Source organism: Castanea sativa, chromosome 8 (genome assembly GCF_040712315.1).
Source record: "Castanea sativa cultivar Marrone di Chiusa Pesio chromosome 8, ASM4071231v1".
NCBI lineage: Eukaryota > Viridiplantae > Streptophyta > Magnoliopsida > Fagales > Fagaceae > Castanea > Castanea sativa.
Genome location: NC_134020.1, coordinates 49739875 through 49767558, shown reverse-complemented (window position 1 = coordinate 49767558; position 27684 = coordinate 49739875). Strand labels below are relative to the sequence as shown.

The following is a 27684-nucleotide window of genomic DNA, read 5'->3' as shown; positions in this document are numbered from 1 at the left end:
TTATCATTAGTTTTATTAGACTATAACCTCATTTATAGTCCTAAGCAAAATTAAAATTAAAAAAACTATTTTGTAATTACATGCATACATGTAGATAAATTTATGAATAAACATAATTAAATATACATATTAAACTTTATGTCTAGTGTCCACTGTTTATAACTCCAGTCTACAACTATAAATGTTAGACTCTTTTGTAGTTGTACTTTGGTTAAATAATGTATTAGAAACTCGGTTTAAAACGCTAATATTACTATTTTCGTGTGTGTTCTAATAAGTATTATTGTTTATTAAAAAAAAGGATATTTATCTCACATTGGTTGTGTGTGTCTAATGTCCACTATTCATAACCCCGGTTTACAACTACAAAGGTTATGTCATTTTGTAGTTGCACTCTGATTAAATAATGTATTATAAACCTGGTTTAAAACACTAATATTACTATTTTCATATGTATTCTAATAAGTATTGCTGTTGCTAAAAAAAATGGATGTTTATCTCACATTGGTTGTGTGTGTTTAGTGTACGCTATTTATAATCTCAGTTTACAACTACAAAGGTTAGACCATTTTATAGTTATACTCTAATTAAAGTATTATAAACCAAGTTTAAAATACTAATATTACTATTTTTATGTGTGTTCTAATAAGTATTACTGTTTGCTAAAAAAAAAAAGTAGAATACCACTAATATTCTTTTCTTTATTTTTTTCAACTCTTGAAAAAACCTTCTAAGGATATTATTTAGTAGATTATGCATTTCTTGATTGTTATAGTTTAGAAAGGGAAAAGAATAAGATAATGTGACTAACCATTTAAAACATCTTTCTCTCTCTCTCTTATTAGTTATAAATAGGTTATAACCCATGTGCTAAAACATTTTCAGAATAAAAGAGGCCTAAACCTTTCAAATTTTTTTTTTTTTTTTTGAGAAACACCTATCAAACTAGATTATTATCACATTAGCTTTGCAACAAAGCTGTACCTAACAATACTTCACTTAGGTTTTAATGTTAAAGTGTGAATCATCATGTGTCACAAACTCAAGTATTGAAATGGACTAGTAACGCACAAGAGTAACGTTACAATGAAGGTGCGTTCATAGACCTTATCGTGGTCTCCCATTATATGAAGAATTTTTGCTTGGGTACATAAGATCATGCACTCACCAGTCACCATGATCAGATCACATCAACCGGTAAAAGATAATTAAATTTTGTTAACATGTTGAAACGAAATAGAGGATTCCCCTTTTATTTTTTTGTAACTTGCATTATGCAGGAGAGTTTTTAAGAATAATTTTTTTTTAAGATATAAATTGGAAATATCGAAAAGTGCTAATTAGGCTACAATCAATGAAACATGAAGGATTTAAATCATGATTTTTCTTATAATAGAATCCAAATAATACCATTGAATAACCAAACTCTTAGCAACATGCATATTGTTAACATGTAAGAAAAATAGTTATATGAGGTCATTTTCACTTCCAATTTATTATTATACCATTTTTATAAGAGATTAAGGTAAGAGCATGTTTGATAGACTGTAATAAGCACTATAATATAATAGTTATTCTTATTGTTTAGTTATTTAGTAGTTTGATTATGTTTTTATTATTAGGACTAGTCATTCTTATAAAGAGTTATTCCTTAAAATGATAAATAATTATTCCTCCCTAAAAGAGTTGTAATTGCTATTCTTTAGTGATTGTAATAATTTCTAACATTAATATATTTTCAGATAAACAAACTTTTCATATCCACGTAACAATTATGAAAAAAAATCTACAAAAAATAACTCATTTCTCTCTCAAAGTTAAAATATATTATGCTGTAGGAAATATAATTATATGAGTAAGATATTTCTTAAAATAAACCTTAAGTTTTATTCTAAGATTACAACTCATAACCAAACTTATAAATAAATTTATAAGATTACAAGTCATTTTAAAGAATAGTTATTTCCAGTAGAAAAGATTACCTAATTCAAATGGAAGACGTCAACTCAAGTTACCTCCTTCTATTCATTTTTTTCTCAACGAAATTTTTTTTTTTCAATAATAAATATTACTATTCATGTTGTAATCCACATTAAACATGCCCTAAATAATCAATCAATCAATATCAATCATCAATATATATAAAAGCAGAGACCTCATGTGGAAAAGCATGAGGTTCTGCCAAGTGGCGAAATCTAGACAAAGAGAACATTCTCAAGTGCCACATTAGAGATAAAAACAAATTAAATATTAATTTTTTTGTTTCATTTGGTTCAATGTTTCAAGACCTTTTATCCCTCATACATACACACAAAAATCTTTGCATTTTAATTTATTATCTTCACCTTGCACGTCTATCCCTTTATATATACCCACCCATAACCCTTCATGCCATCTCATGTCAAATACACTCCGGTCAAAAATAATGTCATTTACCTCCAATCTTTCGATGACACTTATCTAGTTCTAACATAGTTGTTTTATCTAAATCATAACCCTAATGAGTTCACTACAATTAAGGAAGGGGGGCTTGCATTTTATATTGAGTGACAAGTGACAATAGCAATTATGATTTTGATGCTAAGTTTGGGCATTGTGGATTTGTGGGTTTTATAAATGATGTGATTAATTATGAGTGTTTGTGATGTGTATTTTGTTTTATAAATAAGGAGAAAGAGGAAGACATATTCTATATCAACTTTTATTCAATAATATTCCTCCAAAGTTTTTTTTTTTTCTCATTATTTCAATTGAATAATTATAATAGATATGAGTGTGTAATTTATAATTGTTACTTTTTATGATGAACCCATTACTAATAACGTTTTATAACAATTATGCCATAATACAAATACAATATTCTCCAAAATCACTTTACATAAAAAAAATTACAACATTATTCGTCCATCGCACAGATACCTTACTAGTTATATTAAAAAGGAAGAGATTAGATAATATCTCTAAGATGTGTTATCAAAATATTAGAAATCATAAAATTCTAAACCAATTTTATTTTAAATTAGCTAAAAAGTAAAAACTGAAAGGTAATCATAAGAAAGTATATCCAGCAAACTTTTTGTCTCATTCGGTAATAGGTCTCATCTGTTAAGTCAAATTTCAATGCTCAATCCTACCAAATCTTAGAACAGAAGAAATGCACCAGATTTTTCCCCTCCTTTGAAAAGTTCAACTCAGAATCATGTCATGAAGTTGGTGGGCAAGTGATGGTAGGTCACTCACTGAAAACGAAGTTGCATGCATAATTGCATATTACTCAAACTTTCAAAATATTATTATAAAAAAAGAAAAAATCTAAATCTTGACAAATGAATAGTGCACCAATTTCATTTCTAAAAAAAAAAAAAACACACTAATTTTCTTTATCTTTTTCTTGCAAATTGGAATTTTGTGCTGGTTGGCTGGCTGGGTAGGTGAAGCGGGACCCTTATTATTTATAGAATTCATGTAAGCCACTTTTATATAAGTATTATTATGAGAATAATACATAGTGGATGCCAAAAGTGAAAGGCAAGAAGAAAACATTTTAGTCCAAGTAAGTTTTCTATTACAAATTTTTTTACAATTTTATTATAATTTTGTTACGTAACAACTCATAAGTGATAAAAATAAAATAGTGAATCTATGTGAATTTATCATTTTACCACTCTCGAATCACACTTAACAAAATTATGACAAAATTTGTGGATTAGACTTATTATTTTAATCATCTGCTTCACACTGTTTATAGATCTGGCTGAAAATTCTTTCAGCCGACTGGATATTCCAACAAATATCTTGATTGCCATAGGGGTGGGTTCCACATCTTTTGATGCAATAACCATGAGGACTCCACTAACACCCCCTGACAATTTCGGTCCATTTACAATGATTTCTCCCATTCTATCCTATTTTACTATTTTAAAAAATTATTTTATCAATTATATCATATCAATTTATAATATTTTCAACATCTCAACTTTTATTTTATTATACAATACATTAAAATAATATATTTACACAATAAAATATATTTATGCCTCTCATTTCTCTCTCTCTCTCTCTCATCACCTCTATCACCACCGTGAAGATCCAAAACCCCAACACAGTTTATCACCAAAAAAAAAAAAACCCAACATAGAAACTTATCCCAAACCCCAAAAAACCCAGCACAGAAACTTAACCAACAAACGAAGAATCACTGATATTGGAGACAAACAACATAATCTTACCTCCACCACAGTCACTGCCAAAACCCTGTACCAATCCGAAGGAAGAGGAAGAACTTGAGCAACATGTATCTAACAACAACAAAAACAAAAACTTGAGTTTCCTATCCGACTCCAAGAAACCCAAGTGTTCTTCTCATTCTGAAGCTACTTCTTCTGAGAACATAATCAATGAACAAAATCAAGAACTGGGTTTTTCTTCCACTGTCGAAACTAGTCCAAATGTGTTGGATTCTTTGCCTTCTGGGTGTGGCTCTTTTGTGAGAAAGGTTGAGGATTTGGCCTAAAAATGTCAGTACCGTACCGCAGGCTGTACCGGTTTGGCCAGCAGTACGATATATTTCGGGAATTGGTCAATACCGATGTACCGTTTTAGGTTTACCGCTATTTTATATATTTTACACACACACACACACAAAATCTTTAGAACCATGTTTATCCACTATTCTTCTGCCCCAAGAAGCATAGGAATTCCAACACAAAGGAACAACTTTGCTAAGGCAATTCATCATTAGAGAAAAGTTATAGATGCACGACAAGTATAAATTGTTCTCATTTTTCTTTAGTGGAATTAAATAAACATAATGCTGAAATTGCATTTTGTAATGAAGTTGTAAAATTGTCTCTCCAAGGAAAGAAACAACCCCCTCGTAACAAATGAAAGTAAACCAAAATTAATTAGGAAAAACACAAAAATAAATTTCAGAGTATAGAAATTTAAAAAAAAAAAAAAAAAACAACAACAAAACTGAAAAAGAAATTAAATAAATTCTATGTTTTGCATCAAGAAATTCTGAAGAATGACATGATGGAACAATTGCAAGATACTCATCTAAAAATGCCAATTTCTAAAACCTTATGCAAAACTTATACCATACAATGACAACGATTTTCAAATTTGATTAAGGCAAAATTTTACCTGAGAGTGAAAAGCCATGACCCGAGACAAAGAATGAAAAACCAAGACATAACAGAGTGAGAAGCCGAGACAAAGCAGAGTGTGAGACAGAGAAGCTGGGAGATGAGAGACATAGAGTAGCTGAGAAAGAGTGTGAGAGAAAGAAAGAAAGAAGGCTGTGCGGCTAAGACTAAGGGTTAAATTAGGTTTAGCACAATTACCATATTGCCCTTGAAAAATTGTCAAAAAAAAAAGTGGCTTGGAGTGTTTCGACCTGTTACGGCCAGTACGCATCCGATATGACCAAATTTTGCCAATACAACCGGTATATTTTCCGATACAAAACAAAGAGGTACCTGTACCGGTACACTGGCCGGTACGGTACGGTATCTGCTTCACTGTTCTGGCCAAGAAGAGCCAAAGAATGAAAATTGCGAGGTGGGTTTTGTCTCTGATGGTGAGGCTAAGCAAGAAAAGTTTGATTTTGTTGAAAAGATTGACAATGGAATCTTGGTTTCTGGTTCTGTTGAAAACCTATGAACAAACCCACAGAAACCCATGAACAAACTCACGCCGAAAACCCATGAACAAACTCACGACCTCCACCACAAAATCTGATCAAGCCTCCACGCCGTTGCCTCCATGTAGTTGAAGAAGAGAGAGCAGGAAGAAAAGAGAGCGGAAAGAAAGAGAGAGAAAGATAATAAAATAATGAGAGAGGAGAGAGAAGAACCAAATCGATTAAAAAACAATTTTTGTTTATACCATTGTGCTACAGTGCCGTCCTACCTTTAGGACGTAACTGTAGCACTATGACAAATTTTTTTACAAGTTTACATGTTTAGTCGTTCCATTGTTGAGAGGTATTGGACTTGAATGCTAAAATAAACTTACATTTGACATATAGCCTTTCCGTTGTTGATGCTCTAAGAGGGAAAAAACAATATGCTATCGGAGCATTGCTCCAAGCTTTCAAGACCCACTCTCTTTGTAAGAGATTGAAACACCAAAGGTATATAAATAAAGCCCCCATAATAGACATTGATGCAGGGATGAAGCATACACATCACAGACTTTGATCGATACAATTTAGAGTTTTAAGGCAAAATTTTAAAAAGAGAATTTTTTTTTTTTAGTTATTAATTTTCATCTCAAGACAATATTTAAATACTTCTCGCTTCTTTATACAAAAATCTTAATTAAAATTTTGCCTATAGATTTTGTTAACATCTTATTTGTAATGTGACATGACCGATTCAATCGATTTAAATTAGATTTATAAATATTAATTTTTATTAAAAATATATCTCTACCAAAGCGATTATTAAGACGGGGAAGAAATAATTATTCATTCACAAGATGGCATTCCTTTTTTATTGGGATGAGGCTTTCTTGATTGGAGGGCCTTGGGCTTTGAGCCGCCCCCTCAATAAAAGTAGAGTACCGTGCTTTAGAAAAACAATATAAATTTTTTTAGTAAATTATATTTTGATATTTAAAATTTGAGATAAGTTTGGTTTAATATTTCAAGGACATCGAAGATAATAATTAAAGAGTTATATTAACGAGTGTTTTTAGGATATTGATTAATAATTCATTTTAAAATAATTTTGACATAATTTTTATAAGAAATGAAAAAAGTTGTCAAAACATTAATTATTTTTCTTTCTTTCCTCGTAAAAACTTTCTTTAAATAAATTAATAAACAATGATTTAAGGGCATTCGTTAGCATTTTTTATAAATAAATAAGTACAACCATCTAGCAGAATGACAGGTAACCCTGGAAGTGGCATTATTAAGTCAAAGACTATTTAAACAAGTGGCATTGTTTATAACATACTGCAAACCTTTTCAGTTTTGGTCTTTTGCTTTAATTTTCTACAGATATTAGAATGATTAACATCTTATACAGAATATCTACTTTTACAGCATTAAAGCGAGAAGTGAAATCATAAAGCATCAGTAGTCAAGGAAGGGAACTTCAGCCGAAGCTGATGATGACATGATATACCTTAATTTTATAAAGTTTGGCAGGATATAACTACAATTTTTATTTTTTTTTATTTTTTATAATGATGTGGAACCTCACCAAGACAAGGCCCTCTAGAACCATCCCTTAGAGTAAACCACGGATACACAATCCCACCCGACAGAATTGCGTATCAGGTAATCTAGAGAAACTTCTAGCGGAGATCGTACTCAGGATGTACTCATCCCAAGCCCCCAACTACTAGGCTATGCCTTGACAGGTAGGCATAACTATACTTTTAATTAAAATATTTCCACATACCAAAATGAGATCTTCATATGACAGGTTGAGGATGTGGTTGCATACGACAGAGTGACATCTGCTACAGTAAGAGGAGCAGGGCATCTTGTTCCAAGCTACCAAATTGTACTTGCACTGATGATAATCTCAGCATTCCTAAAAAGAAAAGTTCCCCCTCTCCCTCAGAGTGATCCTCCTGGCTCCTACTCACACACATAAAGGCATGCATGTGCGTGCACACAGAGTGAGAGAACACCTACGAAAACAAATTGCGTAAGACGACATTTTCAATTGCATGGGTATGCTTACAACCAAAGCTAATCTCCTATCTTCTGTTGTTCTAATAAAGCTACAAGTCAGTCCTAATCAAGCACAAAACTCATGAGCAATGAAACATAAAGCTAGTCTCCCCAGCTTTATTAATTATGAGACCATATAGAAAGTACTTGAAACATACTCGTTCAAGTTAAACTAGGAAGCAATTGACAGGCAGCCGAGTTCAATAAAATTCAAAGATAAAAATTATCTCAGTTCAACATCCAAAGTCTACCAAAATTAAGTAAGAAGAGGAACATGGACAGATCAAATCAAGTTGTAACATATTATGCAAACAGTAGACTATACAAATCAATACATGAAACTAAGTGTTTGTCATTATCACTATGGGAAAGTGTATTATATTTGAGAACCAACTTTGAAAATTTCCCTACAGCTTTTCTTAAGAGGAAATATGAATATTTTATTAACAAAGTAAAATCCAAAGTATACAGGAAGTGTATACAAAGAATTTCCCTAACGATAAAACAAAGAGATTTAAAGTCACTGAAGTCCACAAAAGAAGCAACTGAAACATTGCCAAACACCTTAGCGCACTAAAACAAATGTACATAAGAATAGAATTAAGATCCAGAATAGGTATCTCCACCCATTAAAACTGTGATTATTCCTCTCTCCAAACCATCCCCATAAGACAAAGAGCATAGCGTTCCAAATAAAAACTGCCTCTATTCCGCCCAAACTTTCATTTCCAACAAAAGTAAACGCCGACCATCTTGTAAGCATCATCCAAGTCACTTCTAAATAAAACTGCTTCTATCCCATCCAAACATTCCTTTCCAATAAAAAAAATATGTTCACCATCTTCTACGCATTACCTATGTCACCTCTAAAATTACCTAATCTTATATAATATATAGAAGTTGAAACTCAAAGAAAGTTTAGTCCTAGTTGAATGGTACCCAAATTCAAAATATACACAGTAGACAAATTCATAAACATGTGATCTGTATAATTTTAAATATTCGGATGTATTTAACGTTAAAACTAATTTCAAGAAATTTTATCCTTATTAATAAATAAAAAATATGCAAGGTACTTGATTTAAGTATGTTTTACTAAAAATAGAGATTTGAATAAAAGAACTATTGTGCAATGGCCATGCCAAGATACAACCTAGATGAGCCATTAGAAAAAAATTTTATTGCTATTTCACAAAGAAATGAGAAATGAAGCTTAATGGGGAAAAAACAAATAGAACAAATTAGCAAAGTATTTTTTAGCAATAGTTTCACTCTGCAATGATGATGGAAAATATATTGTATTGTAGAGTTTGAGTTATTTGAAAAAGCACATTAATAAATGCAGCAATGTTTTTAACAAAAAAAACATTTCATTAGATATTGAACACAGATTCATATTATGCATTAAAAACTGATAACCACTAAGATAATTTAACAAAATTAGCATTCAGACCCTACATACAAGAGAAAATAACAGGCAAATTTTTTCTATCTGATTTGTAATTGCATGAAATAATTAAAAACTAGTTTTAGACTTAGATTTCCTCTAAAAGTCAATAATTATGGGCAATTTGCATGGTTATTTGTTAATGAGTTCAATTTATATTGTTCTAAAATGTAAGATATTTATATTCTATAAATTTTATCACTGGACTAAACTATGCTTTTAGAGTAATTTATTAAATATATTATTATATTTAATTAAAATAAAAAATAAATATATCGATTTTAACCAAAATTTGCCCGTAAAAGAAAAATGAAAGTAAAAATGCCCATGCATAGCGCTAGTAAAAATAAACGACCACAATTATTAAGAAGTTGAGCAATGTAGTAAACAAGCAAACAACAAACCCACCATTGAATTTACACATGCAACACCAATTTGTCAATATTTATTTTAATATAATATCCATCCAAACATTCTTTTCTTTCAAATTTCACAAGCTAAAACAGATTACGAATGATAATAAAGGGGAAAAAAAACCATTATCTAAAAACTCCATCTACTGCTTTACTATTTGACTGATATTCATTCACCCATGAATGTCAATTTTTCTCAATTTTTAATTATTGAAACTTGTTTTTTCTTCAAAAATACTCGCTATAAACCTATCTGAATTAAGTAAGATGAGAACACCTTAGGAATTAAGGAAATTATGGTAATTGCTTTGATTCAAGAAAGAAAGTAAAAAACATTATACCAAATTTGTTAAGTTTGCAATAAAGGTTATTGTTCTTATTGCATTACTAACACAAGTATGACATCAAGGCCAAATACAGTGAAATTCAATTGTAAACATATTGATAAAGCAGATATAACTCAACTTCAATGAAAAAGTTTACATACCTGCCCTCCCTCACAACCCAAAGACTTGGAGCTTCAAGGGTGAACTTAGCTTCTGCATCTTTTAGTAACTTCAAAGGGAAACCAAGCACACTCAAAAGTCAAAACATGACTGTTATGCTTTACTGAAAGTAAGATGAAGCATACAAATGGGAAAATTTGGATCGAATAAAGAAATACTGTTCAGATTAGCATTTTCCAGAAAAGATACAATGGCACAGAATGTTATTTTAGAGAGTTTCAATCCTCAAGAAACAGGAATTAATTGAAAGTTCATAAAAATGGATTTAGATCAAAGCATTTCATATTCACATAGAGGTACATAAAACACCAAAAGAGGCTTACAAGAATACGCTTTTAGAAGCCCCAATAAGGACATGGTTAAGACCAATCATTTTTTTTTTATAACTAATAAGTTTTATTGATATCAAAAAAGGATCACCCTAGTACGCAGGGAGTGTACAAGGGGTCAACAACTCAAATACAAAAATTACAAGAATCAAGAAAATCAAAATAAGAAGGGAATGATTGGTTTTGCATAGAAACCAACCAATCCAATAAAGTTCTAAAGAAAAATGACTTGAGGTCTGGTATAGATCTCTCAATATCCTCAAAACACCTATTATTTCTCTCCCTCCAAAGACACCATATTAAGCAATGGTTAACACCAATCATTAACATTGTCCCAGGAAATTAAAATTACAACAACCAAGCTTTAGTGCCAAAGTTTTGAGTCGGAGGTCCTCAACAAACTAATTAGGGTCATCCTAATGTATTCTTTTCCGCCATCTATCCTACCTAACATTATACTTTCAATTACCTCCTTAATTGACATGTTCGTTTTTACTTTTTCTTTTTCTTTTTTGATAGGTAATCCGAATGCTTTTATAAATGATAGAAAGAAAGTCATATAAGAAGTTCATGATGATGAACAATGAGAAAAAAACTACTAGGAAACTAAGTTAAGGGAGGACAAAAACTTAGAGAGAGAAGAGCAATTAGTAAACCCCCAACAACGAGACCACTCTAAGAGACTACGCTGGCATAAAAGATTTAACTCAACCAAGGTCTTCTCTTTGTCCTCAAAGGAACGACGATTTCGTTCCAACCACACAATCCACATTAAGCACCCTGGAACCAAGTTCCATATGTCCGACTTATCCTTTCCATGCCACTGATGCCAGCAAGATATCAAATCCGCCACCGATCCTGGCATAACCCAAAGAATCCCAAAGGCCTGAAGCATACAAGACCATAGGGAATGGGTAACAGGACAATGCAGAAGAAGATGGTTAACCGACTCCCCATCCTTGCAACACAAACAACACCTATTAATTTAGGTCTTCCTCTACATTTTTTCGTTCCTTTGACTTGAATTAGCCCACTCTTCTTTATTGTTGCATTAATCACTCTTCTCTGCACATGACCAAACCATCTCAAGCAACTTTCTATTTTATTTTGATCAACAAAGGCCATTTCATCTTTTAGTGAATTTCTTCCTTTTGAATCCTATCTTTCCATATTTCAGTTTATACAGCTTAACATTCTCATTTTAGCTGCACTTATTTTATGAATATGTTACTTCTTAATAGCCCAACATTCAAAACCATACAACATAACTAGTCATAATTTTTCCTTTAACGTAATAGGTATTCTACAATCACACAATACTTTTGATGCAGTTTTTTTTTTTGTTTCATCCACCTTGCTGTTATCCTATAATTCACATCATTTTCAATCTCTCACTCCTTATGAATTATTGATCCAAGATATCAAAAGAAATCACTCTCTAGTATCTCTTGACCATCAAGTCAAACAACCTCTTCATCTTTGTTCTCTTACTAAACTTACTCTGTTGTAATCCTACTTAGTCCAAAGCCTTCTAATTTGACATTAACTCTACATCTAGTCTTATCCACTAAAACTATATAATCTGCAAAAAGCATACACAAGGGACTTCATCCTAAATCGATCTAGTGAGCTCATCTATAATCAGTGCAAAGAGATATGGAGTCAATGTTGATCGCCTTGGGAAATTAAAATTGAAACCCAAAAAAGAAAAAGAATAACTTCTCACTATTTATTATTGACATCATGGTCCACAATATCCAAGATCTTTGCGGAGCAATTCAAGATTACTTTGACATTTAAACCATTTTCTAAGGGGAATAAGTGCATTCTCATTTTCCATTTCTTTAATCTTATATAATTTATCAATCAAACGATAACAGTAGGCTTAAAAATCGGAGTAACCATCCCTACCGAAATACCACCCCTCATATGGTTTGAAACCAAGACCTTTCCTCTTTTTAATGGAAGGGACATCACATGGTTATAAAGGGTATTAGATTTGTAGAATTTGGACCAACAAATATATTTATAAAGGAAATTGGAAAAAGACATAGCAAGCTGGAAAAAGGTGTCAAGTAATTCCTCCTTTTTAACAAAACAGAACTTACATCTACAAAAATGTGTGTGTGCGTGTGTGTGTAGTCTTCAACAAATAAGTAAACACTGAAACTGCAACAAATAACTGAATGAAGTATTCAAAGAAGAAAAATAGAAAATGTTGAGTAATTAGTTTAAAGTTTAAACTAAAAACAAAATTTGTAAACATGCAGTTTCACATTCTATATAAGGTACACCAACATTAAATTTAGAAATTACATGCTTTCTGCTCCTCCACAATACTTCTTCAATGGGAACAAGAACTACTAGGCTCTTTGCCACCACCAGATGCCGTTTTATAACTATGCTCCCACACATCTACAGGTGCTGCTTGTGCATGAGGGACATGACGGGGGTGTTTCTCTCTTTTATCGCCCTTTATCTGCTTTAATGCATGTTTTAGGGCAGGCAACAAAGATTCCATGCACTCAGCAACAGCATTTGGATTCCCAGGCATGTTGATGATCTGAATGTAAAGAAACTTATATCAAGGCAATAGAACCACCACACCTTGACAACCAAGTTATTTATAATTTTAATAAGTAACAAAATTTTATTAGAAAGAAAAAAAGGCAAAGCCCTGGTACACAGGGAATGTACAAGAGCACCCACAAGAATTAACAACTAGATTTACAAAGATCTAAAAAAATCAATAAGAGAAGTACAAGAAAGGTTCCCAATGTCTCTTAGCCATTCGAATAAAGATATCAGAAATAAAAGCCTTAATTGAAGTATTGATGTCTGAACTTCTTCAAATGTCCTGTAATATCATTCCTTCCATATACTCTACATCAAACATAGGAGATTAAATTCACACCTCTGAAATATGGTTTCTCTAAACATCTCCTCCCGATCAAGATGCAAGATCCTTCACGGATCGTGACATTACCCAAGATACTTCAAAAGAGACAAAACCCAAAGACCAAAACCTCCCCAGCTATAACACAATTTAGAAAGAGATCATCAACATCTCCCCAACAACCTCACACATGCAACACCAATCTAACAATAATTATGCTGCACCTATGAAAGTTATCTATTGTCATGAACCATTTTCCAAATGAAAAATTGTACCTTCTTATGAGTCTTTTTTTTAGGTAACAATTGAATTTTATTAACAAACGAAAACCATCATTTGCAAATACTGGATGTGCTCCCCCTCCCCTAACATCCATATACTCGTTCACCACGACATTTCTATTACTGCCATATGGAAGAGATCTGAGAATAACAAGTTAAGAGCCCCATCCTTACATCAAACATCCTGCCAGAACTTCACTCTCACACCACCACCAATTCTGAATCTAATCAATTTGTAAAATAACTCCCAGCCTGCTCTAGTCCCTTTCAACAATCCCACTCTGATTTGACATTCATACTTCTTTGGATGTCCATCCCCATCTTGCTCCCCATATTTAATATGCACTACACACCTCTAAAGATGACCTTTCTCTTGAGTGAAGCACCAATGCCACTTACCCATCAATGCGTGCTTAAAGGTTCTTAGTTTTTTAATGCCTAAAATCCTGTTCTCACAGGTAGTATCACTTGCTTCCAGTCTATCAACTGAACTTTCCTCTCCTCCCCTAAGCCCACCAACGAGAAATCCCACTGCAGCTTTTCCAACCAATTAGCAACATTATCAGGGATCGTTAATAAAGACAAAATATGAGGGCACACTTGAAAGAGTGGTCTTGATGAGAGTAACTCTACCCCCACCCCCTTTTTTTTTAATTATAAATCAATAGTTACAACAATGGGGCCTTTGAAAGATATAGGCCCTGTTTGGTAGCCGAGTTTTAACACACATTTTTACATTTTAAATAATATTACACACTTTTTCACCCACACGTATTTCAAAAAACTACAAACAACATTATTCAAACTCCTCTACCAAACGGGCCCAAAGTATTTTCCACCCTACCAATGGCCTTTCAGTCCTTTCTTTTAAACCATGCCAAACAGAAGTAGCCTTGAAGTTAGACCCTTAAGGAAGTACCCAATAAGTCATAGGAAGTGCACTTACCTTGCATGAGTTACATCCCATAATGGTTGCTCGAACTTCCAACTCAATCACTTCTCCCACTCGCACCATTTCCCTTTTATTTAAAATTGCCCTTAACCCCACAACTACTTCAAACCAAAACAAATATCTCAATGCCTGAATATGCCTGAAAAGCATCCCCATGAGCTAGGGAAAAATCCATACGGACACCCATTAAGCAAGACTGAGAATGTCACAGAAGAAATGCATATATGAATCCGATTCCTCCATTTCTCCCCAAAACCATCTCTCTCTAGCATGTACAGAAGACATCCCCATTTGACATGATCATACGCCTTCTCCACCATCCACATCTTCATTTGCTATCAAGTATCAACACCGAATCAAGAATACGACATCCCTTTGCAAAAGCATTCTATGAGTCATACACCAATTGACACTACTCATTTCAGACAGTTTGCTAGCACCATTGCTAAAACCTTATACAATCTCCCTACCCAATTGGTAGGCCAAATATCCTTGATATTTTTAGCACCAATTTTCTTAGAAATATTAGCTATAAACAACACATTGATACTCCTTTCATTTTTTATAAGAAACACATTGATACTTCGTTCAAAGGACTCTCTCCCATTAAATTCCTAAAGGAATTGCATTACATCTTCCCTTGACACGTCCCATCATTTTTTGGAAGAATGCACAGCAAAACCATCCGATCTAGGGGCCATCTCTCCATTCATTCCTGTAATAGCTCCACATACCTCATCTTCATCAAATAGTCTTTCTAACCAACCACTCTGCTCCTTACTTATAGAGGAGAATTGCATCGCATCCACTTTTTGTCACCAAAGCTCTGTTTCACTATATAGGTTCTCATAGAAATGGGTTATCCCCTCCCTAAACTCTCTTTGCTCTACTAGTAGCCTCTCATCCATCTCCATCCTCCAAATGTGATTTGACAGCATATGTGAATTTGCCAACCGGTAAAAAAACTTCGTATTTCCATCTCCTTCTGTCGAATTTATCTTCCATGTTGACTTCCAAGGAAAATCCTATCTGGATTCCCCTGGCAAAGCCCAATAGTAGACATCACATCAAATTAGATATAGACCCCCATCCTATCCATACCTTTCTCAGAAATTTGAATCTTATAAAGAAACTCATAAAAGTTATATACAAAATTCTAACTCCGAATCATGTAAAGCATGAGAAAAAGTTGCACACCAATGAAGCACCCCATTCTCTCAATGAATGTGCTCTGAGATTATAGCCCCTTTATTCACTGAAATGCCTAATAAATCAGGAAATGGAGATTTCAAACACACATCTACACACCAAACACGCCAAAATGGAATCTGAATTCCATCCCCAACAATGAATTTCACATGCTTTGAAATCTCTCCCAACAGCTTCAAATATGCCTCCACAAAGAAACCCCAGAAATCTTTTATTTTTTGGATTTGCAAATACAACTAAACACCAGTACAGGACTGAACCTATGACTACATCTTCAACCCCTTGTTTGCAATGGTAGGAGATGCCATTGGTCCAAAGATCATTGGCACTTATGAAGCAGAAAATTTAGGTGATGATATTGATTCATGCAATACATACATTTAACATGCAATGTAAAAGATTATCAAGATCATCCACAAAGAAACTAAATCATCCCATTTAAAATAACATGGCATCTTATAATAGCAATTCAAATAGCATTTAAAATGACACTTGTTAACTACAATATTGTTCATAAAACCTCACAAGCTGTCAAATACCATTGCTATCAAAATTATTTGCAATGGAGATAGGTTCTTAACTAAATCTATCATCATTTTGAGGTAACTTTCCAAAAGGGCAAACTAATACACCATCATGATAAGAAATTTGGGAACAAAATAATTAGTGGCCTTACCAATGATGATCCCCGTATTCCAGCTGCAGAGCGTGAGAGCATAGCAAATGGTGTCACCTGTTTAAGAAAAGACAAAGGGAAGAAAATCAGTAACAGATAAGATTAATTTAATAAATGGATTTCAATTAAAGGACTAATATAGAGTAACAGGTCCATTATTTCAACAACTAAATAAGTATTTTTATTTTGGCAGGGAAAGGGGATTTATGGGTAGCATTTAAGAATAACAATCATTGATGAGGCTCGTTGGCTCAATACTTTTGACACCTTTAGATTAAAATGATACTGAATTGGCATACACGAAACTGTCATGCATTTAAAGGACAAGAAACTGCAGTTCAAGACATCAAGCTCCTGTTTCTTAGAACATTATACAGATGGATAGCTGCAACAAATGCTTGTTTTTTTCTTCTATGTTGAAATTTAGGTGTTATTATATTACTGTTCGTCATTTATATCTTTTGTGCTCTTGTAATATATGTTTATTACTTATTACAAAGAAAAAAACCTTTTTCTACAAACTGATAGAGAGCAAATATACCCGTGCAGAAAAGTACCATGAGGGTCCCTTTATAGTGCTAAAAGGAACAGTGTTTTACATAGCAGAGAACAGTAAAAATCAGATTAGAATAAAAGGTAAAAACATGATGATAATAATAATAATAGTAATAATAAAATTATTACTATTATTATTATTATTATTATTATTATTATTATTATTATTATTATTAAAAAATATGAAATTTCCCGCAAATCAGTCTCTGATCAGGACTTCATTTTAAAAAAAATCCCACGAGGAAATAATAAAAGATTAATAATTACACATGCACTCAGTGGATCATGAACCCATGACCTCATCCTCCATCTTGCTTTTACAAGAGGAGGAAGTGCCATTTGAGGAATTTAAAATCCCTTCAAATCAAGGAACCAAAATAACAAACAGAAATGTAGACAAGTATTCATCCCTTTATACACGAAAGTACCAAATTAGTAACAAGCATACATAAATTGGTAATACCTTTAAACTCTCTTGTGTCATTACATGTATGAGACCAGGTGTTTCTTTCTCAATCAGCTCTTTTGTTGCTTCAGGGGTTACATCTCTTGGAGTGAAACCAGTGCCACCTTCATTGAGAATATTTGTCATAAAAAGGAAGAAAGCTTTTGGAGAATAAGATAAAGATATTATCATACATTCATCCAAGGAAATGAAAGCTGGAAGAAAGACAAGAATCTTACCAAGGGTAAGAATCAGATCCATTTTGTCGATATCACTCCATCTCTGTAGAACATCCTTAATCTTGCTCACTTCATCTGGAACCACAGCTGTTGCAACTACCCTTGCTCCTCCTAACCTTTCTGATGATGAATTTACAACAGAAACTGCCCTAGGACCACTGAAGATTTGAAAACGTTCTAAAAATTATTAAAATTTTAAGATGTGGAGGCACAAATTGAGGGAAAAAGATAAGTACAAATGTCAAATTTATGGCCAGAACTTCAGCTTCTCGACCAAAACAAAAACAAAAAAAAAAGTAAACTACTCGTTATAAGTCACTGCTTTCAGATGAGAAATGCTTCTTAATAAAAATGGAAACTGCTTCAGAATAAGAACTGTAGTCAATTCAAGTTTTCATATATTTCTGATAAGCAAGTCCAGCATAAGTCACAGCAATTCACAACATTTGTCAACAATCAGCTATTTACATGACCCTTGGAGACCACAGCCCTAGTTTCACAAGTACTAAGTGAGGAAGCATTAAGCATTGACACAAAAACATAGTTACATACTAAGTTGCAACCTGCACCTTTGTTCTTGGGGATGGTTTGGGTGGGGGGGGGGGGGGGGGAGGGAGTATGCACTAAAAAGAGCTTATTGAGCTGAGCTCCAAAGCTATCACAAACATATTGTTGCAAAGTATTTAGTGCTTCCAATGTTCCACTTTAACAAGGAGCAACATCAACTTTGCTCTTTTGCTTTGGCATCAATTAAGTGACCTTTTTGAAACAATCATTCAAAAAGGAGTATCCAGATGCATTTCCAGTTTTGGCATTGACCTTCCAATTCCAAGTTGGACATCATTAGAAGGAAGGAAAATCAACAAATAGAAATATCCAAGGATATTATTAGCCGTTATTGGTGCAATAGTTGATAAGCTACTAATTCTCCCAAAAGTTTAAGCTACCAGGAAATAATGAATTTAATCATTTAACCATAATTCTAACATACCTAACCAACTAATGATACCTAAAATAAAATACAATTTACAAAGAAAAATACAATGTACTTCCAAAATTAAATTAAACTAATTCAAAAGTAAAAATTTCTATGTGCTTCCCGCATCGAACGATCTGCTAGAATGAAATAGTGTTTAAAAATCTAATTAGAATAGGAGGATGATACACCAAATATGTGTTTGCTAGCATCAGAATTAATGACCCAAGATGGGAATGAGTTGTTTCAAGTTAATTGATGACCGGTATGAATTTAATTTTCTCATTATTCACCTTTTAGGGAATTAGAGGAATTTTGAAAGAAGCATAAAACTGGGTTTTGAAAAGAGAGAGAGAGAGAGAGAGAGAGAGAGAGGGAGGGAGGGAGGGAGCTGTATGAGAATATGGCGGTGGTGTGATGCAATGAGTTTAATACTTGCATTTTCTACACACAAAGACTCTAGAGCTAAAATGGGAAGGTAGAGAAAGAGAGGGAATTCACACCTCAATATAAACTCAAATCTGAAAAAATTTTAAATTTACTAACAATCAATCTCCCTTTACAATGCATGTACATGGATATTTATAGCTAGAAGTTAGTTATTGCTGATGAGATCATCCATAACTAGCTCACAATTATCACATGTTAAAATACAATTGTAACTTATTAATCACATAATACAAGTTTAATAAAGCACATTGGCTTTTACTTCTAACAAATTTTTAAAATCTAGCATGCACATGTGCCACTAGCTTATTTTCCCTCCAAATGTTAAATACTACAACAAACTTGGCACATGTGGAATTTACTACTATAACCATATAGCACGTGAAATTAAGCCCTTAGGCTTTTCTGGCCTTGTGCCATGCCATCATGCCACATCATCACCCATGTAATGCATTAGACTCCTGAATTATGGTGTAGGCATTTTTTCTGCTTTTTTCTTTTTTATTTTTTAAAAACTAATTCAGGAAGATGTGTAACAGGTGTTATAAAGACAAAGTGAGAATGTGCCACAATCTCATTAAGCAGTGCACAAGTGAAATTTTCATAAAAGTTGGCAGAAAAAACAACAGTACCATCAGGTGTCACAATCTGATTTTTAGGGTGTTAAGTGTTTTACAGTCAAACTAGCCAGTAGCCACCAGGAGGAGGGAGCTATAATAAAAAGGTTCTACTTTCAAGGAGAAAAGCACAGAAATGGTCAAAACATAGAGAAAGCAACTTGTAGTACAATACCTTCGATCAGGCCCAGCCCCTGATGCAACAGTATCACTCACTGTAAGAAGAGCTACTCTGACCTCAGCATTCTGAGACTCATCTGAAATTATTTCTTGTGACAAACTTCCTTTGGAAGCAGAAGTTGGATCAAATGATAAGGAACTATTGCAAAAGGAAGTACTGCTTAGGTCAGAAATTATAATAGCTGAAACAGAAGTCCCAGCAGATATGACACTGCCTTTTGCTGGCAACTCCAACAAAGCATTAGCTGCCTTCATACTTAAAAGCCGGCTGCTTCTCTGATGACCAGTGCTTTCAGCAACAAAACTGATAGAAAAAATGGATCCATTATACTAATGCAATTGGGAGCAGAAAATGAAATAAATAACAAAATCGAGGCAAAGTCAAATAGGAAATCATTTCCTACAAAGGATCCACTTCAAACTTCAGCCGTAAAAGTATTACACTCCCTATCCTAAATGACACCGTATCAAAAGAACTTACCCAGGATTGCCTGAGCCATCATTGACTTCCCACCTAATAATGGCACGATGGAATTCTGGTCGAGCTAAATCTGTCTTTATGGGCTGCTGAAGACGAGCCTGCACTCTGCATATTATAAAAGAAAAGCAAATGACTATCAATCACTACTAAATCACTATTAACAAAATTGAAAGGGGAGAGAGAAAGAGCGCTCTATTTTTAAGCTTTAGCAACCTGAAAAGATGAGTGTTTCCCCATCCAGAAAGATGGCGAATTGTGGGTACCACAAAAAGATCAAAACAAACTAGACAGCTCACTGGATTCCCTGGCAACCCAAATGCAAGTATTTTTTTCTGCATTATGCTCTCTGCTTGTTCTAAATTGATCTCGGCAAATGTCAAAGGTTTCCCTGGTTTCATGAAAACCTGAAAATGCAATCATTTATTCCCTATTTGGTTAGTTACACATGCACCTAATTGGTCTTGAACCCAATCGAATATCAAACTACAATAATATATTTATATATCTATGCTAATCAAACTCCAGATATCTGGATCAAGTCTCACACATCATGATACTGAGCAGTTTGTTCCAACTACCAAAAACAAGTTGCATCAGACAACCTCCCAAAAAGAATAGGCCATCGGTCTACCTTACTATAATACACCGTCCCTCTCTTTGCAAGCAATGGCTTGACAAAATCCTTGTCTCCCATGGAAACACCTCCAGAAGATAGAAGAATATCAATCCCAGCAGATAAAGCAGTATCTAAGATTCTCTCAAGTTCATCTTCATTATCCCTAGCAATGCCAAGGTCAAGAACTTTGCACTGCTGTTGTACTGCAGCTGCCAGTATCATAGCACGGTTGGAGTCCCTAATCTGCAATAGGTCAATGAGCTTAACTTCTAAATGACATAAAAGATATAAGCTAATCTTGCCGAAAATCCAATGCATTTTAGGAACCGCAGATGAGCCCCATAGTGTAAGTTTTGGACAGAAAAACCAATGTGAATATATTCCCTTTTATAACAAAGAAGCATTCTGAGCCCTTTAACAACTATAAGGCTTGTCAAGAAAAATAATAAGAAATAGAGAGAAAGAGAGAGACCCCAAATTATGCAGTTTGAAGTTCTTTATATCAATTAACAATCGGATTGGTCTTACTTATTAAAATATATATATATATATATATATATATATATATATATATATATATATGCAGTTTGGAGTAGAGTGTGGTACCTGGCCACGACTGAGAACCTTGGTTGCTGGCTCTGAGAGCTCATCTCCAGTAGAAAGCACACCAATTGTCGGGGTAGGATATACCTACATTACAACATTAGAAATTTTTTGGAAAAAAAAGTACAAATGGTTGTACACTATATCCTCCCAGAGGTCAGAGTTTGACTATATTTTAAAATACAAAATAAGTAGTATTACTACCTTCACCATCGTCACCCCCATGGCAGCAAGTAAGCCAATTTCTGAAGCACCTACTCTTTCTCCAGATTTTAAAACTATGGCATCTTGTTCAATGTCGCATCCCTGGCAAACACTTGTCAGCTTAAACATATGATAGCTCAAACAAAAAATGATGCTACACACATGATAATTTGGGCTTTTATTGGATCATATTGAAGGAAGACAAAACCATGTGGAAGTGTCAATTGTAACTCCTACGAGTTTTTTTTTGGGGGGGGGAGGGGGGGAATAAATGTATCCGTCAGTAACAAAACTGATAAGTGACACTTGCATAGATTTTACAATCCCTGTAGTCCAAAAGTTTTCCTTAAGGATAAAACATTCTTTTCCTCCGCTCTGCATGCATCTTCTATGATGTGTTTAAAAAAACATGTCCTTTCATCCAAAAGAATCCAAAATCTACTTTCTTTATAAGTAATAAAGTCAAAAAAGGCACAGAAAATGGGTGACCAAAAAAAATCTGATATCAACTCCTAACTAACAATTTATAAACCATGTACACAAGAATAACCATTTGCAAAAAGCCAAAAGCCATGGATCTTAATATGTCTTAGGAGTTGGCATTGTTGCAAGAATCAACTCATCTAACTTTAGTAACAACTACTCATGCTACAACCACATTGTTAAAAACGTTGATGGGCCATAGCCCTTTTTTTTTAAAAGTAAAAAGAAAATGTAAATATATTCATAATTTTCTGAATGATGTATCTCTACTATTTTATTTATCAAAAAATAGTTGACTGAATAATTATTTCAATAAAATCTTGAGCATTATTCTAAAGAAATAATGAATCATACCACTGGACGTATATCAACACCTTCATTAGTTTGTACCAATATTTTTACTCTCTTTGATTCAACCGAAGCATTTTCAATTTGCTCAGTGTCCTCAACTTGAACAACTGCATCAGCACCATCAGGTATTGGTCCTGGGAGAAAACAGAATCAAAGAAGGGAATGGAGGGATCATATATTGATATGAAAAATGAAATTCAACTTGCAAATGAATACTTTGAAATATCTGGAGCTTAAAAGTAATTTCAACGGCTACAGAAATTTTCTATGGCAACTTTTAAATTTTATTAGGTAAACATTATTTTTTTGGACAATTATGAGCTACCACAATTTAGGATATAGATGGATATCTTTAATGTTCCAATACCCTAACCATTGCAAAAGACAACAGTCAAATTTACCACAGTACATCTAACTAACATAAGATTAGGACTGATTCATCTGTCAAGCTGTATCTTTGTATTGAAAAGGTCTTTCAAACTTGATTCAAGAATAATTACCAAATTGATGATGCAAAAGTGGAAAGAGAAGGTAGCTTCCAAATTTTTAATTACAGTATTTTAGTATGTGGGCAGCACATGCAACATCTAACAGACTAAACTCTTTATGGTTTCAGATATCATGGCATATGGTGTTTTAAGTTTTTAAGTTACAACAGTTATTTTACATAAGATTGAAAACTTCACGCAGAAATATAAAGGATCTCTTCATGAGTACTTTTATATGCGTGTGATGTTGACAATTTTCCAGAAGAAACTTACTGTCCAAAATCTTTCTTGGGTTCCAACCTAGTCCCTAGGTACTTATTACAAAGATTCCATTATGGTAACATATTTGGACTATATGGTAATTATATACGTTACTTAGGTCTGCGGAAGGTCCTTCCCATCAAGTGAATTTGAGTATTTTAATTTAATGAAAGCCTAATTCTTAAATTCTTCATCTACATTTTCTATTTTATGATTCATTACTAAAGCATTTCCACTACCTTTAATTTGAAAGGCAGTATATGAACTTGAGAGTTGAGACTACTAAGCTATCCTGCATCGGTAATACTTTACTACCTTTTTTTTTATAAGTACTTTACTACCTTTCTTAAAGCACCATGTTCCAGCCACATTGGATTACGCCAACTTATTAGACATAGCATGGTGTTACTTGCACTTTAACATTCCAAATGAACTAACTTTGAGACTTGATGCTCTAACATTCATATGCACAGGTACATGTCCCAAAAGCTTAAGAAAATGGATTTTTTTTCTTTTTTATATCAATAAAATCTCACAATCATGCATAAAAAATTCAAAGCAAGCATAACCAACCTCCAGTTGTTACATACGCAACAGTTCCAGGAGTCACAATCACTCCAACTCCATCATTTCCAGCTCTTGCTTCAGCAATAACCGAATATTCACCTGGCCCGTCTGCAGCAATTACAGCATAACCATCCTGCCCAAAAAATTATCTATATCATCAATGATTCCAAAATTAATGCATGAACTAGATCTAGCATAGCATTTCAATTATTTAGAATATATATATATCCAATTTTGGTTTGGGTCAAGTTTGATTTGCCAACCTAGTGTTTAAAACTTGCATTTTACCTACTTGAAGTCAATCCTTTAATACTTTCTACCCTCAAATCATTAAATTTCGCATGTATAAATTAAATGTCTCAGAAAAAAAATTAAAAGACACACAATAGCTTCCTCATTTCAGTCCAAATACATTAACTCTTATAAACCAAAAGAAGTACAACAAGACCTGGGGTAATTTGCAACCCAAACCACAAGTGGCTAAAGTGTAATTTTCCTCGAAATTAATTACCTTAACAGAAGCTGGATAAGGGGGCAGAGGATCAGGTGCGCGAATATCCTCAGCCAAGACCTTGCCAAGAGCATCGAGAAGGGGAACAGTCACAGGCGGTAGACGTTGAGCCACGCTCAACACTATTTGGAGAGCCTCGTCTGCTGAAACCATCGTTGACTTGGTTCTACATTCAGTGAGCTTAGAAGTGTCCTCCATTCTGATTTTACCCATTTTTCATGACAACATAGTTAGAGAGGAGTATGTTTTAAGAATACTGATCTAATTGAAATGCAATGCCACTCGTATCTTTGAACAAGTTTTTTTTTTTTTTTTCTATTTCTTCTTTTGTTTTTGGTAAGTTACACGCACACCCAATGGGTCTTTGAAGTTTGAATCCGTGACCTCACCCTCCACTTAGAACTTGTAAGCGGAGGAGCGCTAGTTGAGCGAGAGCTCATTGGCTATATCTTTGAACAAGTATAGCAATAAACAAAACATCTGTTAGACACAATTGAAATGCAAAAACCATATACTGTAGAATGAAATAGTCTAAAGGGAAACTGCCAAGACAAATGCACACATAGAGTCGGAAAATTGTGAGTAAATCATTAGCATTCAAAAAATAAAAAACCTTAAACAAACAGAATTTAAATTTAATCCCCGCCTAAACCAAAAACTAGTTAGTGTCTTGGCCTGACAATAAAAGAGCAATCATCACAAGCATACGCCATACGTTAAAACAATCTCTCAAAAAAAAAATCTCAGGCTATTCATCCATGTGGGCATTCAAAAAATAATGAACTAAGAAAATTAGAAATAATGATAAAAGTGGTGCCCATAAGATTAGCATATAGTGTAAAGCAAGCTCATGATATATAAAATTTGATCACGCACAAGTCAATGCGTCCAGTCAAACCGATAATCAAATGGTTTAGAGGCATTAGAGAGAGAGAGTTACCTTACCCCCAAAGCTTCAGGCGACGGCGACGGCGACGGTGAGGAGCTTTCGGTCACGGCGGTGGAGCGGTGGTTTGTGGGGGGAGTGGTGATCGAGAAAGGTAGAGGTAAGAGTCGTGGTGGTTAGCGAGGAGATAGGGTTTGTGTAGTGCAGGTAAGGTGTTTGAGGTTTGGTTTGAATGAGAATTGTGGACTTGGGAGGGGGCTTAAAATGGAGGCGTGATGGTTTGGAGAGTGAGGTGGCGCACTGTGAATGCGGTTGTGGGAGATGACTGGAGATTCTTTGTTCGTTCTTCTTTTTTTCTTTTTTCTAAGATAGAGACCGGGGAAGGTTGAAATATTGGCGGTATTTGTATGGCTTATATGGAAAACGAATAGGATCTCCTAAAATAAAAAATAATAATAGACAGTTTTGAAAAGTTTAGGCTGTATTTTACCCTAAATTTAAAAATAAAGACAATGTCTTCATTTGGGACTTTTTTTATATAATTTATTTTTGTAATTATTTAGTGATAATTCAATAATTGGAAATAATCGAGGATGTGAAGTTTTAGATAATTTCTTTTAGTAAACATGTTAGGTGACAAAAGTCTTTAGTCATTTGGAAATTATTTTATCGTTCAATTATTGGGATGCATTAATGAACGGGCACATATCATACTTGCGCAAGCAATAAAATATGTATTTACACTAATAAATATATCATTCACCACTATATTTTCGACAATATGACAGGGGATTTGATTAGAATGGATTGAGTAGTGAGATCATATACTTCGACTAGTGTTGGCATATCTTGTAAGGAATTAACGATAGCATACACCTTCATAGGGGTTGCATGACCACCCCAACCATTGTTGTATGTCATAATTATTTGTCATCATGTTTAGTAAGAAGCTTCACATTTGGAAACTATTTTATTGTTTAGTTATTGGGGATGCATGAATGAATGGGCACATATGATACTTGTGCAAGGAATAAAATATGTAATTACACTAATAAATATATCATTCACCACCATACATTCAACAATATGAAAAGGGATTTGGTTCAAATGGAACATACTAGCGTTGCGGGGTGAGATCACATACTTCGACTATTGCTGGCATATTTTGTAAAGTACTAACGATAATGTATACCCTCATGTTGCATGGGGTTGTGTGACTACCACAACCATTGTTGTATGTTGTAATTCTTCGTCATCACATTTAGTAAGAAGCTCCACATTTATATTAATGATTTATGCATTCAACATTTTTTTTGTCCACTAATTAATACAAACTCTTTTAAACGAGGCATCGATTATAACATGTTAAACACAATTTTAACAACATTTTTTTTAGAGAGAGTTTCAACCTATGGCGTTCGCTCCTGATGATAGCTCTTTATCATCAGACCAAGACACCAATTAGTTAGCTCAACTGGTAAAGTCTATGATGGTTTAACAACCTCGTCGTTAAGGATATAGCCAAAAAAAAATTGTTTAGGGGCCTAGTTGTGGTATTGATTCATTAGGTAAAACAAACCACCACACGTATGCACAAATACACACACAAAGAGAGAAACTTAGTATCTTTTATCAATTCAATAAGATCTTACATATAATACAATTAATTTTTTACCAAATTCCATAATTGCTATGTATTGATTATTTTTCTTTCCAAATCTAAAAAGTCCCATGGTTAACCTGATTAGTTGAAGTTTGATAATAAATATTACAGTTTAAAAAAAATTACATAAGAAAGGTAATTGATAAATATAGGTTGTTGCGCATGATATCTAATTTATTCAATGGATTGTCAATACAAAAGGAGTAGTAAATTTTGGGTGAAATTAATTTTTAAGAATGAAGAAAATCAAGTAAATGGGTGAAAATTTGTGGATAAGTGAAAAGGTCGCAAAAAACCACCTTTAAGATGTATAAAAATTGTGCGTCACGTCAATTGAAATTATTTATTCAAAGCATGATTTCAGTTAAATTGTAAAACTATGTTTTGAACTAAAACAACAAACATAGACACTGTAAAAATGTGGTTGATAAATTACAAATTCAATGAAAGTGATTTTTATTTTTATTTTTATTTTTTCATCATAAATTAAGTGAACTCGTATTTTTAAGATCTGTTTGGGATCTACTTATTTTGTTGAAACTGAAAATTTTTTACTGAAAATACTATAGATAGAAGTAAAAGTTAGTAGAAATATATAGTGGGACCCCATGAAAGTACCAAAAAGTGCAGAGGATACCGCAAAATAAGCTGCCCATAAATAGCAACAAAAATAAGCTAAATAGTAAAATAAGCTGCCAAAAAATAAGCT

At 33.4% G+C, this 27684-nt stretch overlaps 1 protein-coding gene across 4 annotated transcripts; it reads right to left on the bottom strand.

Annotated features, from left to right (window-relative positions):
- Nucleotides 1–6885: 6885 nt before the first annotated feature.
- On the bottom strand, nt 6886–25699 carry LOC142607798 (molybdopterin biosynthesis protein CNX1). Of its 4 annotated transcripts, none has more exons than XR_012839372.1 (16): nt 25367–25699; nt 24427–24625; nt 23922–24048; nt 22603–22733; nt 21766–21867; nt 21565–21648; nt 20974–21201; nt 20556–20746; nt 20343–20447; nt 19857–20165; nt 17642–17799; nt 17421–17527; nt 16403–16459; nt 12705–12951; nt 10041–10108; nt 6886–7650 (listed from the first exon to the last, which is right to left on the bottom strand). XR_012839372.1 is itself a non-coding variant. In XM_075779428.1 (15 exons), exons 2-14 carry the CDS (start codon nt 24622–24624, stop codon nt 12733–12735), a joined length of 2016 nt encoding a protein of 671 aa, XP_075635543.1. In that variant the 5' UTR covers nt 24625; nt 25367–25699; the 3' UTR covers nt 10038–10162; nt 12705–12732. The 4 variants fall into 4 exon arrangements, 1 of the variants encoding a protein (XP_075635543.1); XR_012839373.1 differs by having other exon boundaries at nt 25372–25685; XR_012839375.1 differs by lacking the exon at nt 20974–21201 and having other exon boundaries at nt 25367–25689.
- Nucleotides 25700–27684: the final 1985 nt, after the last annotated feature.